The sequence below is a fragment of the Mytilus californianus genome, unplaced genomic scaffold (genome assembly GCF_021869535.1).
Source record: "Mytilus californianus isolate M0D057914Y unplaced genomic scaffold, xbMytCali1.0.p SCAF_3, whole genome shotgun sequence".
Taxonomy (NCBI): Eukaryota; Metazoa; Mollusca; class Bivalvia; order Mytilida; family Mytilidae; genus Mytilus; species Mytilus californianus.
The window spans coordinates 129,997,163-130,009,930 of record NW_026262679.1 but is presented as its reverse complement, the minus strand read 5'-3'; the positions used below and the strand labels follow the sequence as shown (position 1 = coordinate 130,009,930).

Below are 12,768 nucleotides of genomic sequence, written 5' to 3'. Positions count from 1 at the left end.
TCAAAGAACAATTGAAGGTCTTTCCACAAAAAAAAAACATGAATTTTATTATGAAAATAGTAAAATTCGGTTTAAAATGTCATTTCCAGCGTCAAATGATAGCTAATTGTACGCTGATTCCAAAAATATATGGTTTCTATACAATATTTTTTAAATAAGGAAGATAATTTGTTACTTCCGGTTTGAAAATGTTACTTCCGGCATTATTCAAACGAATAACTGACACTGATACCAAAAATTTCTGATTCTTTAAACTTTTATATTAATCAAGTACAAAAAAAAGCTACTTCCGGTTTACACAAGGTCACTTCTGGTTGGCTTTTCTAAGGTTAAATGGCTTGAAACCTAATGCATAAAGTCCCATGGATTTATCATGTATACATATGAGGTAAAAGCAAAGGTCAAAATCTAGAACGTCAATTTAACCTATGAGCTTGAGCTCAATTTCAAGGTCATCAACCAAGGACCTCAAATCAAAAGACCCTAGGTCTTAATTATATTTGGTTCATGAGTTATATCACCATATGCATATTTTAAATAAAAGAGGGGAGAAAACTCTAATTTGATGTAAGCGTACACTTTAAACCAAAATGTATGTGTTACGACATGTCGCAACTAACAATGAAGTAAAAATATGTTGTCGATATCTAATATTGTGTTTGAAAAGAGATGAAAATAAGCCAAAATCCAAATTTAGAAATGACCTTGACCTTTGACATTGACCATTTTTTCTTTTTTTTGGACCAAGGACCTCAAATCAAAAGACTCTACCAATCACAATTACATTTTACTTATTCTAAATACAGAAGGGGGAATAACTCTCATATGGAGTTTCCGGACCGCTTTGGTCAAAATTATTTTCAAGATCCTGAGGATATAACGAGCAAATTGGTGAAATAATTTTGTCGTAATCTTTAACGGTTGCGAAGGAGATTTGTACACAAGAAAAACAGTGTTTGGGGAGACAACTCTTACAATAAAAAGTATTCGGCTTAACAGGGTCAGTTTCAAAATCGTAATAACTGTTTGATATCATATGCAAAAAATCTAAGCGACATCTTGCGAAACAAAAAAGTACCGTCAGAAAAAAGTGGCGGAAGAAGAAAAAAATAATAATTATAATCAGAACAAATACAATAGGTCTTTCCACAGAAAAGTGGAAAGACCTAATAAACGAAAAGACAAACAACAGTACACAAAATACAACATAGAAAACTAAAGGCTGAAAGAGGGGAGAAAACTCTAATTTGATGTAAGCGTACACTTTAAACCAAAATGTATGTGTTACGACATGTCGCAACTAACAATGAAGTAAAAATATGTTGTCGATATCTAATATTGTGTTTGAAAAGAGATGAAAATAAGCCAAAATCCAAATTTAGAAATGACCTTGACCTTTGACCTTGATCCTATTTTCTTTTTGGACCAAGGACCTCAAATCAAAAGACTCTAGGTCTCTATCACTTACGGTTTACCAATTACAATTACATTTTACTTATTCCAAATACAGAAGGGGGAATAACTCTCATATGGAGTTTCCGGACCGCTTCGGTCAAAATTATTTTCAAGATCCTGAGGATATAACGAGCAAATTGGTGAAATAATTTTGTCGTAATCTTTAACGGTTGCGAAGGAGATTTGTACACAAGAAAAACAGTGTTTGGGGAGATAACTCTTACAATAAAAAGTGTTCGGCTTAACAGGGTCAGTTTCAAAATCGTAATAACTGTTCGATATCATATGCAAAAAATCTAAGCGACATCTTGCGAAACAAAAAAGTATCATCAGAAAAAAGTGGCGGGAGAAGAAAAAAATAATAATAATTATAAACCAATTGTTCAGAGAACAATTGAAGGTCTTTCCACAAAAAAACAAGTATTTTGATATGAAAATAGTAAAAATTCGGTTTAAAATGTCATAAACAGCGTCAAATGATAGCTTATAGTACGCTGATTCCAAAAATATATGGTTTCTATACAATATTTTTTAAATAAGGGAAATAATTTATTACTTCCGGTTTGAAAAAGGTTACTTACGGTATTAATTAACTGTTTAATTGACACTGATTCCAAAAATATATGGTTGTATATACTTTTACATTCAAAAAGTACAAAAAATAGCTACTTCCGGTTTACACAGGGTCACTTCCGGTTCCTTTTTCAAGGTCATATGGCTTGCAACTAAATGCAAAAAGTCCCATGGCTTTATCATGTATACAAATGAGGTAAAAGCAAAGGTCAAAATCTAGAACGTCAATTTTATCTATGACCTTGGGCTTAATTTCAAGGTCATCAACCAAGGACCTCAAATCAAAAGACCCTAGATCTTAATTATATTTGGTTCATGAGTTATATCACCATATGCATATTTTTGAATAAAGAGGGGAGAAAACTCTAATTTGATGTAAGCGCACCCTTTTAACCAATATGTATGTGCTACGACATGTCGCAACTTGCAATTAAGTAAAAATATGTTGTCGATATCTTATATCGTGTTTGAAAAGTGGTGAAAATAAGCCAAAATCCAAATTTAGAAATGACCTTGACCTTTGACCTTGATCCTATTTTCTTTTTTTGGACCAAGGACCTCAAATCAAAAGACTCTAGGTCTCTATCACTTACGGTTTACCAATTACAATTACATTTTACTTATTCCAAATACAGAAGGGGGAATAACTCTCATATGGAGTTTCCGGACCGCTTCGGTCAAAATTATTTTCAAGATCCTGAGGATGTAACGAGCAAATTGGTGAAATAATTTTGTCGTAATCTTTAACGGTTGCGAAGGAGATTTGTACACAAGAAAAACAGTGTTTGGGGAGATAACTCTTACAATAAAAAGTGTTCGGCTTAACAGGGTCAGTTTCAAAATCGTAATAACTGTTTGATATCATATGCAAAAAATCTAAGCAACATCTTGCGAAACAAAAAAGCACCGTCAGAAAAAAGTGGCGGAAGAAGAAAAAAATAATAATAATAATCAGAACAAAACCAATAGGTCTTTCTACAGAAAAGTGGAAAGACCTAATAATCAGAACAAATACTATAGGTCTTTCCACAGAAAAGTGCAAAGACCTTATAAACGAAAAGACAAACAACAGTACACAAAATACAACATAGAAAACTAAAGGCTGAATAACATCAACCCACCAAGGGACTTCCAGTTTTGAATTTTCCTTGGAGGTCGGTTTTGTTTTTATTTTACTTTTCAAAACCGGTATACATATATTACGTTATAAATCATCAATCGCCAATTGGTTGTTCTGTAGAAGGTGTAATCAGGATGCATAAAGTGTAAATGTTTTATATATCAAACCATAAATTTGTAAGCTTTAGCGCGCTATAAAACCAGGTTAACCATGATTTTTCTCAGGAAAATGCCTGTACTTAGATAGATTGCTTTATTTGCATATGAACAACCGAGTCGAAAAACGCGCCTTGCGAACAACGATAAAGCGTGGCATTTTTAAAAACTTTTTCAGCATGGCAGATAAAAAATACCTTATAACATCTTTGAACAACTTAATTTAACATCAAGGAACTCGTGTTGTCAATAAAAGATTCCTGACATAAGAAAATACTGTGGTAAAAAGATAAGAAATATACAAATACAAACCAGAACACATAACAAAATATTCTGTAATCTCGGTTGGTTTGATTGATAAGTTGTTGTTTGTAATAATTTCAGTGACAACTATTCCATGCATGTTCATGATGCTTACAAATTCACAATTAATACAATAGGTAGGCACTCCAATAGGGGTCGACCGGAATGAAGGGCGGAAAATTTGGAATGTCTCTGGAAAAAGAAGGTTATATTGGATAGGGACAGAACTTTAGTCTTCTAACATAGTGCCTACGGACCACCCAAGGAATTGTTGTTTGTCATGTAACGTACAGTGGAACTCTCTCTCAGGCATCGTATTGAACGTTCTCATTCTTAATGAACGCAGCTGCGAATTTAACATCCTTTAACGGACGCCTGTGTTTGAGTTTTGAATTTTCCTTGGAATTCGGTACTTTTGTAATTGTACTTTTTTTTATTCCTATTGCAATGCATGCCTTTATATTGTTGATATTTTCATATCTATGTTTGATATATTTGAATGTCCCTTTTATACTATTCGCCTCTCTTTTTTGTTATTTGCATTCAAATATCTAAAATGCATATTTTGATCGCCAGTTAATAAATTTCAAAAATATCATTTAGTTTAAATAGGTCCATGTACTTTTACAAAGCTTACGAACGCAAAAATACTGTGCATTTTACATTTGAGAGAGAAAAAGTTTTTTGAGGGTATGAGTTGTTAAAAATGATTAAGAAATAAACTGAACGGGTGTGATAAGACAACCACAGACGGAAAGAGGGTTTAGGTGAAAATTTAATCTCTTACATCGAAAGAGTTGTATTAATTTTAAAGAAGTTATTAAGGAAATAAAAAAAAACTTTGAAAGTCATCGGATCACTTCATAAGCACCCGTGATTGCACATGAAGATATCATTATTGAAACTGTACACAGGATTAGCCAAGAGAAGGGCAAACTTTTTATCTGACTATCTATAATATCTAACCAAGATAACAAAGAAAATGTATCCTTCTTACAGATTGCTTAATATATGTTTCCCTACTTGGGCAATCAAATCTAAGATGTCATTCATTTTTTAAAAAAACTTTTAGTCCTTTCTGAAGATATGGTTTAACCATTTGGAATGAAATGCCGCGAAACTATCATTTGGTTATCAAAACATGTAATATAATCGAACTAAGAAAGTATCTGTATCTTTATAATGGTATAAGTTTCTTAATTCTATTAAGGGGTTTATGATTAGTTGTAGATGCTAAACTGGTAAACCTTGATAATGCAATGGCAACGTTATTTATTTCCCAAGGAAAACCCAAAAATACATTTTGGTCTAAAACAACTATAGAAATGCCCAGTTCTTATTTTTTCTATGTTGCAGATTTCTTAAAACTTTCAACGAATTATAATAATGTTTATAGGATTAATTCCAAATTCACAACATGGAAGAACAAATAGGCTAACGAATTGTTTTGCTTGGGTTCGTCTTTCTCAACCATAGGTTTTTATCGAGTGTATTGTATGTAAACTATTGTTTGTTTTTTTTTTTTTTTTTTTTTTTATTTTAGTTTTAAGATACATGTAGTTGTGTTAATTGGGTATACTATTCTTAATTAAACAATATCATGAAGAGCGCGTATAAGGAAATGCCTGTACCAAGTTCGGAATATGACATTTTTTTTCCATTTGTTTGATGTGTTTGAGCTTTTGGTTATGCGGTCCAAATTCCCACAGGTAAAGTTGACATGATTATTATTTCAGACCCTGTTTGATCATTTAGCTCTCCAAGTTTTAAGGTAGTAATACAATCTAGGCTTTCATTATTTTGATTTGTTATGTGCGTTTCTGTTGAAGGTAAATCAAGAAAAGCGCTTTTGACGCAACAATTTAAATCATAAACAAGTGGATTTTTTTTTCATTTTAGAAAAACTGTCTACGCAAACCTTTTCAAGAAGTATATATAATCTTGTTTAATAGTTCACTCATACTTCTTGTTATTTAGTTACATATGAATCTGCAGTATTACGAAAAAATGAGCAAATGCATATAATCTTTACAGTTTTATTTGAAAAAGTAAAAATCTACGGATGAGTGATGTCATGTTCAGATGTTGTGATGTACTCCTTGTATCTTTGTCTTTTCTTAATATCCTGTAAAACAAAAGTAATTCCAGTTTATTTGAAGATAGTAATAGAGAGCTGCTCAAAGAGTTGTTGATTCGAAATGGCGGTCGTTAGTCCCGATTAATTGATCGTTTCGAAATATGTATGAATTGAAAGTGATAATGCGTTCTAATAAGAATTACAAAGTATTATTTATTCTTCGTTTTTTTTTTGTGTGACTTCTTATGCATCTCTATTGATCAACATCGATTGTATTTTATTCTCGGAGTAACAGTATGATTTTTCCCACATGTAATTTGTTTTTTCCCAAATTGGACGATTCATCATCTGGCCTAACTTAAAATAAATATTACAACTAATTGTTAAACATAAATAAAGATAACCTGGCTGTTTATGTAAGATACATTCAAAGTAATAATCTGTAAAAAATAACTTATTACATTCCAATAGTATAGATATAAACGCATTCTTTAGATTTTGACTTTGTAAATCTAAAAGAAATTGCATTCTTTTGATTTTCTATCAATGAATATCTAGTTGTTTAAATGAAATATTGTAAAGAACAAATCGTTTACAATGTTGCCAAATTAGACAAGAAATACGCCATATTTAATTAAGCAAAATACAAAATTATTAAAAGAACAGATAATTTGTTCATTCAACATTATTGCCATACTCTACATATTATTCTTGGAAGGTTTAGTATAACTTTCTAACTTTAAATTTTTATTACTGTCAATTGTTTATAATCATGTATAATTAGTAACCTGAATGCATAATGATAACCTGTACATAGTAAATGACAGATGTAACTATTAAATTACTTGAGCGAGTGACATTGATATGTTGGTCATAGTTGTAAACTTTACAACCTTTGATTGATTAAAAAAAAAACCTACGTAGTTTATTTGTCTAATTTGAGTATTCTTTTATTCCCCCAGTTATATTTCCTTGTATCAAAATAGTATAAAAGAGAAATACTATGTTAGTATTATCTATCTGTTTTTGTCTTAGTTTCCATTCAAGTACATCCAAGAAAACAAAAACAAATGTAAGTTGTTTATAAGATTTATTTTTTCAAATCTAACTATAACTTCTATCTAATAAGATTTTAAATCTAATTTGAATTTGTTTTTGATCGAAAGAAAACTATCTGCTTTATTTCAATTGTATGAGTGTTTTACCGTAAAAATTATTTGATTGTCAATATTATAAAACTAAATCGTCGACTTTGCTATCAATATATTTTAATTTTATCTATTTTATAAATCTACTCTAACAACTACAACTTTTTAACGCGTTTTCTCAGATTAGTTTTGTCATGATAAAGTAGAAGATAAATATGCCAAGTATGAAAGATTTTGCATAGTTTTTAAAAAAAAATAAAATTTGACAACAGTTTTTGCATACTATTGTTTCCAATGCAGCCATTTTAATTTTATTTTTACATTTAGTATTGATCATGTTTCTTCGCCAGAATTCTTGACCATCTTAAGGAATTGTTTTTATCATTAATTAGTTGGTTTAAGAATGTATATGTATTTTTGTTTTACAGAAAGCATGAATACATTAGCAATACTTATCGTGCTTGCTGTGATGGTTACTCTAGCCTCTGCTCGCGGTTATGATACATATAATAGAAATCAAAGATCATGGGATTTGCTCGGATCTAGAGGTCTGAATAATGGATGGAATAGTAGAAATCTGGATAATGGATGGAATAGTGGTTGGAATGGCGGACATCTGACAGGGGGATTAAATGGCGGATATCGAAGTAATATTTTACAACCTTCATACCCTGTTATCGATACTGATTCCAAATCTTCATCATCACTGCTTCATTTACTACTGTTTTGGCTTGATCTTTACAATTTAATTTAAGTCCCCTTTTTCAAATGATTTATTTTTACCAACGAAAGTATTCTAGCACCTTTCGTATATCTAGTTTACATTCACATGAGTGTTCACTTTTATATACTATCGTTGTATCTGTATTCCCAATATACTCTGATTTAGATGTAAAGTCAATAAAAGAAATTTTACATATTATAATAAGATGAAAGTGCGTCAATAGGTTTATATTTAACATATATTTTTAAATCACCAATTTATCGTGACATTCTGAACTAAGACGAGGAATAATTCTAGAATAGATATAATAATTGTAATAAATTCTGTAGGACACAAAAGAGCAGCTACTGGATACGGCTCATATGATCCATACAGAAGCAGTCATTTTGACAGTGGATTAGGACGGTTGGACAGATGGGGAACAAATTCAGGAAGGAGATCTAATTTAGGATGGAGATCTAATTCAAGATGGAGTCAGCTAGGTAGGTTTCGATTATGCATCAGATTAAATGTTGTCAGCATCTCTGATCGTTAATTTATCTAATGATTGAGAAAATACAAAAACCAATCATTTAATCTTTAATTTAGGAAAGAGATCTAATTCTAATCATATCTGTGTAATACTGGAAATTTACCATTCGAGCTTTCGAACTATTTCTTTTTAAAGATATACATCCCATTTACTATCGAAAAGGTAGGTTTCGATATCAATCTGATTAAAGATTACAGTGGGTTTATTTTCATGTTCAGCAATATTAATCCTTTAAACAAAATTTTTATTCCAGTTTTTTAACTTTTTTTTAATAGTTTATACCGAAAGAATGACGAAAATGCCAAAAAAATAGAATGGAAGCAGGGGTTAAATTTATAATATTTGTGTATTTTATAGATTCATTATACTTTCAAATTAACTGGTAGTACTTTTATTTTACAGGATATTAAGAAAGACGAGGACACAAGGAGTACATTACAACATCTTAACATGACATCGATCATCCGTAGATTTTTACTTTTTCAAATAAAATGTGTGAACTTAATATGCATCTTTTTATTTTTTATAGTACTGCAAATGCATTTGTCACTACATATCTAGAAATTTGAATAAATTGCTGATCAAGGAAATATATATTCTTCTAGAAAAGGCACGCAAAAACAGTCTAAAACAAATTCAAATACACTAATTTATAACATAAATTGTTTTGTCAAAAGCGCTTTTCTCGATTTACCTTCAAAATCAACGCTCATAGCTAAAATACCTGAGAGCCAAAGATGTCTAACTAATTGATTAAGCTCACCATAAACACGCAAAAAGCTATATGATTAAACAAGGCCTAATATTATAACCAGATCAACTTTAACTGAGAAAGTTGGCACCTCCGTGTTTATAATAATTTCTTAATTTAATTGCAAACATATGTTACTGATCATGTATGTACCGAAGCAACGACTACTAGGCTGATGATACCAAGTTGATACTAACAGTCTACCAGCAGTGGTATCGATCTAATTCTAGAAAAATGAAAATAACGCTTTATAAGTTTGTTGCATCTAACGAGCTTTCCTATATAAGAAAGGCGAAAGATACCAAAGGGAAATTTAAGTCGAAAATGAACTGACAACGCCCGAGCTAAAAAAGAAAAACACTAAAAGGCAAAAAACAGAACACAAAACACAACATAGAGAACTAAAGGCTGAGCAACACGAACCCCACCAAAAACTGTGGGTGATACCAGGTGCTCCAAAAGAATATTAAATCTTGCTTCCCATGTGGCACCGGTTGTGTTGCTCATGTTAGTACAGCCTGGTTATAAGTCTAATTTGGTACGTCAAATTCGGGGAAAAGGGTTCGGGTTGTAGTAACGACATATGGAACATATCCGTTGTCATCTGTGAAACAGATACTTCATTACGGTCAATCAACTAATGATGGCGTCCGTTAAATTCACAAAGGGATGATTTCAATATTCATTCATTAGGAACACTTTAGCATCTGCTCGCAGTTATGATATTTACAATAGAAATAAAAAATCATGGGATTTGCTGGGATCTAAAGGTCTGAATAATGAATGGAAATAGTAGACATCTGACAGGAGGTTGGATTGGCGGACATCTAAAGGGGGACTAAATGGCAGAGGCAGAAGTAAAAGAGAGGCTAAGGATACCAAGAACATAAACTGACAACGTCATGGCTAAAAAAAGAAAAAGAAAAAGAAAACAGACAAACAACACTACACAAAACAACATAGAAAACCAAACACTGAACAACACGAACCCCACCAAAAAGTGGGGGTGATCTCGGGTGCTTCGGAATGATAAGCAGATCCTGCTCCATTTGTGGCACCCGTCGTATTGCCCATATAAGCGAGAGGTTAGGCTAGCCATAAAACCAGGTTTCTAAAAACGTCTGTATGTTGGCGTTTATTTTTGTTGCAGTTCAGTGTTTCTGTTCTTCCGTTGTTTTCCTCTTATAGTTGATGTGTTTCCCTCGGTTTTAGTTTGTAACCCGGATTTGTTTTCTCTTAATCGATTGATGACTTTTGAACAGCGGTATACTACTGTTGCCTTTATTCATGTAAGTACAAACACCGTGATATGACTAATTTGGTAGGTTAGTTAGGTCACATTCAGGGATTGTAATTACGACTATTAAAACATATCCATCGTTATCTGTGAAACAGATAAAATGAGATCTGATAAAAATATATTATTAAAACTCATTTAAATTACCACTTTTTCTACCATTTTTTAAATGATGTATGTATACCAACAAAAGATAAACTGTGTTACGAAAAAGTGTAGATATAGGACAGGGGAAATTAATTGATTTATATGGTCATGAGATTAAAATATTATTGAAAACTTTCACATTTGTTAGTTGGATACAGAAAGTACCGGTACCTTATTCCGGCCTCGTTAAACATTGTTAGTATTCTAAATTATAAAAAATATACACTATATTATTATGTATCCTTTATTTCCATATTGTTCAATAAGGAGAGAATTTTATTTCATAAAGAAAGAAAAGACAGAAGAGAAAATACTAAATAAATAAAAACAAAAACAAAATAAAACATAAAAAACAAAAACGATAAAACTAGAAAAAAAAATCACTGAAATTTGGATATTTGGCAGCAGTATTTTGGTCAAAACTAGCGTGTGTCTGTTATAGATAATGCATATTTTAAGGTTTTTCTTGTCGTAGAACACCGAGGGGTGTCAGGATTGATATTTCTTTGGGCAATCCTGACACCCCGAGGTGTGTTCTACAAGAAATCCCTTAAAATATGCATTATCTGACTTATATACTGTCAAAAATATATTATTTTCTACAAAGATTTGCAGAATTAGCATCCTATTTTACCGATCACACTAAAATGGGATATTCCTTTCTAATGCATTCAGGTTTTAATATGCCCTACGGCTAATTTAGAATATAAAATAAAACTCACTTAATTCATCTAGATATAAACCTCAGAAATCATTATTCAGGCACAATAACAATATTACTGTAACTGCACGAAGTAAGACACGAATGAATTGTTACCACCCGATAACGGTATATGAAAAATATAAGTCACTTTGTAAGTACACAGGTCATTATTTTATGCCTTGAAGCATATTTCATTGAAACATGGTATCGTCCGGATTGATTCTTCGAAAGAATAACCTATCGTTCTGAATGAAAATAACTCCATATAGGTATATAATAAGATATAATATTAAATAAATTTGGCAAAGTTGGTTCTCCATTGTAAAAATATTCATACAAACACAAAATAGATATTGAAAAACGTACATGTGGTTTTAGGCACAAAACAAGAACAAAAAACAATAAACAAACATATAACAATATATTATATAAAACAGATATTGTGGTGTGGAGAAGGCTAAAACAATATACACAGTAAAATAACATAGGGTAATGCTAATTTGTTAAGTGTAAATTATTCTAGTAATGGAAGCCAGGGGTCCCAGTAGAGGTTGACAATGTGAAGAGGCTTTGTTTTAAAATATATATTCTTTTCTAGTATTAGATTTTCTTTTTGATAATTTTTCAGCCCTGCAAACTGACTTGATTTTCACACAGTTTTGTTCTATAAATAAAGAATTTTGATAATAGTATTATTAATTTTTTTATTTTATCATTTTCTGTTTTTCCTAAATTTCTGAATAAAATTATATCCATGTTAAACGGAATAATTATGTGTGTTTGGTTATAAATCCAGTCACTGAGTCTTATCTACAGATCTGCTATTTCATGGCATGTCCAAAATATGTGTTCAATATCTTCGGTAACTTCATTGCAGAAAGTACAGTTATCGCTTTGTTTTATTTTTGTTTTAAATAAAAATGTATTTCTATCCAAGATTCTGTGTATTATTCTATACTGGAACCATTGAAGTTTTGAGCCTTTTGTGGCGTAAAAAGACATACTATGATATTTCAAAATTGGTGTTCAGTGTTAAGGACCATTTGTCTTCACAGGTAAGTTTAGTACTGTTTTTTTCTAATAGAACATTATACATATCTTTCGAGCCTTTTTTTTTATTATAAAAAACATAATATTATATTATTTGGAATAATTGGTCCTTGTGTTTTATTAGGATTGTTTATGGGTATATCTTTCTTGAGAGCTTTTTTATATGATTTTATTGATAAAATTACCCCATTATAAGTAAGAAAGTTTGATTTAAATGTTTTTTGAATTGTTGAAAAGTCATTAGTTTTCCCTCATCGTTTAATAGATCACAATCAGTTGAAAAGGCTCAACTCATCAGATCGATACAGAACAGAAAAAACATCAAACATAAACACACACTGGACGTGACAGGGTATATATTCATCCCTCATCCCTAACAAGAAAAAGGACACTAAGTACAGATCTGAGAGTACTCACAGTTACTGACAGATAGTTCAAAGCCAATAACAAATAATAAAAAAAATTGAAGCTAAGACTAAAATCAATCAGTACACATCCAACATCCAATGGATCTAGTGTAAAGACGTCATTAACGTTTATGCCTTCTTTTAAGACGATACAATATTTTGATGCTTTAAAAACGCACGTTAAATATAAACAATTGACATATTTTAATCTCATGACCATATGAATCAATTAATTTCCCCTTTCCTATATCTACACTTTTTCGTAATACAAATACGACGTACAGTTTATCTTTTGTTGATATACATACATCATTTAAAAAATGGTA

General features: G+C 31.0%; 1 protein-coding gene and 1 long non-coding RNA gene across 4 annotated transcripts in view; both read left to right on the top strand.

Moving 5' to 3' along the window:
- Window positions 1-7,248: 7,248 nt before the first annotated feature.
- LOC127736219 (uncharacterized) overlaps window positions 7,249-12,768 on the top strand; it is a 73,718-nt gene continuing 68,198 nt past the window's right edge. For 2 of the 3 annotated variants that reach the window (XM_052246805.1, XM_052246803.1), the window contains exon 1: window positions 7,250-7,379. In XM_052246805.1, the coding sequence (XP_052102765.1) occupies window positions 7,265-7,379 (115 nt within the window). In that variant the 5' untranslated portion in view covers window positions 7,250-7,264. Of the gene's footprint in view, window positions 7,380-12,768 lie in introns of all 3 variants that reach the window. The other variant, XM_052246806.1, reaches the window with a different exon arrangement.
- On the top strand, window positions 7,386-8,592 carry LOC127736221 (uncharacterized). The gene is made up of 3 exons (XR_007998865.1): window positions 7,386-7,478; window positions 7,885-8,037; window positions 8,490-8,592. It is a non-coding gene; the product is annotated as an uncharacterized LOC127736221 (long non-coding RNA).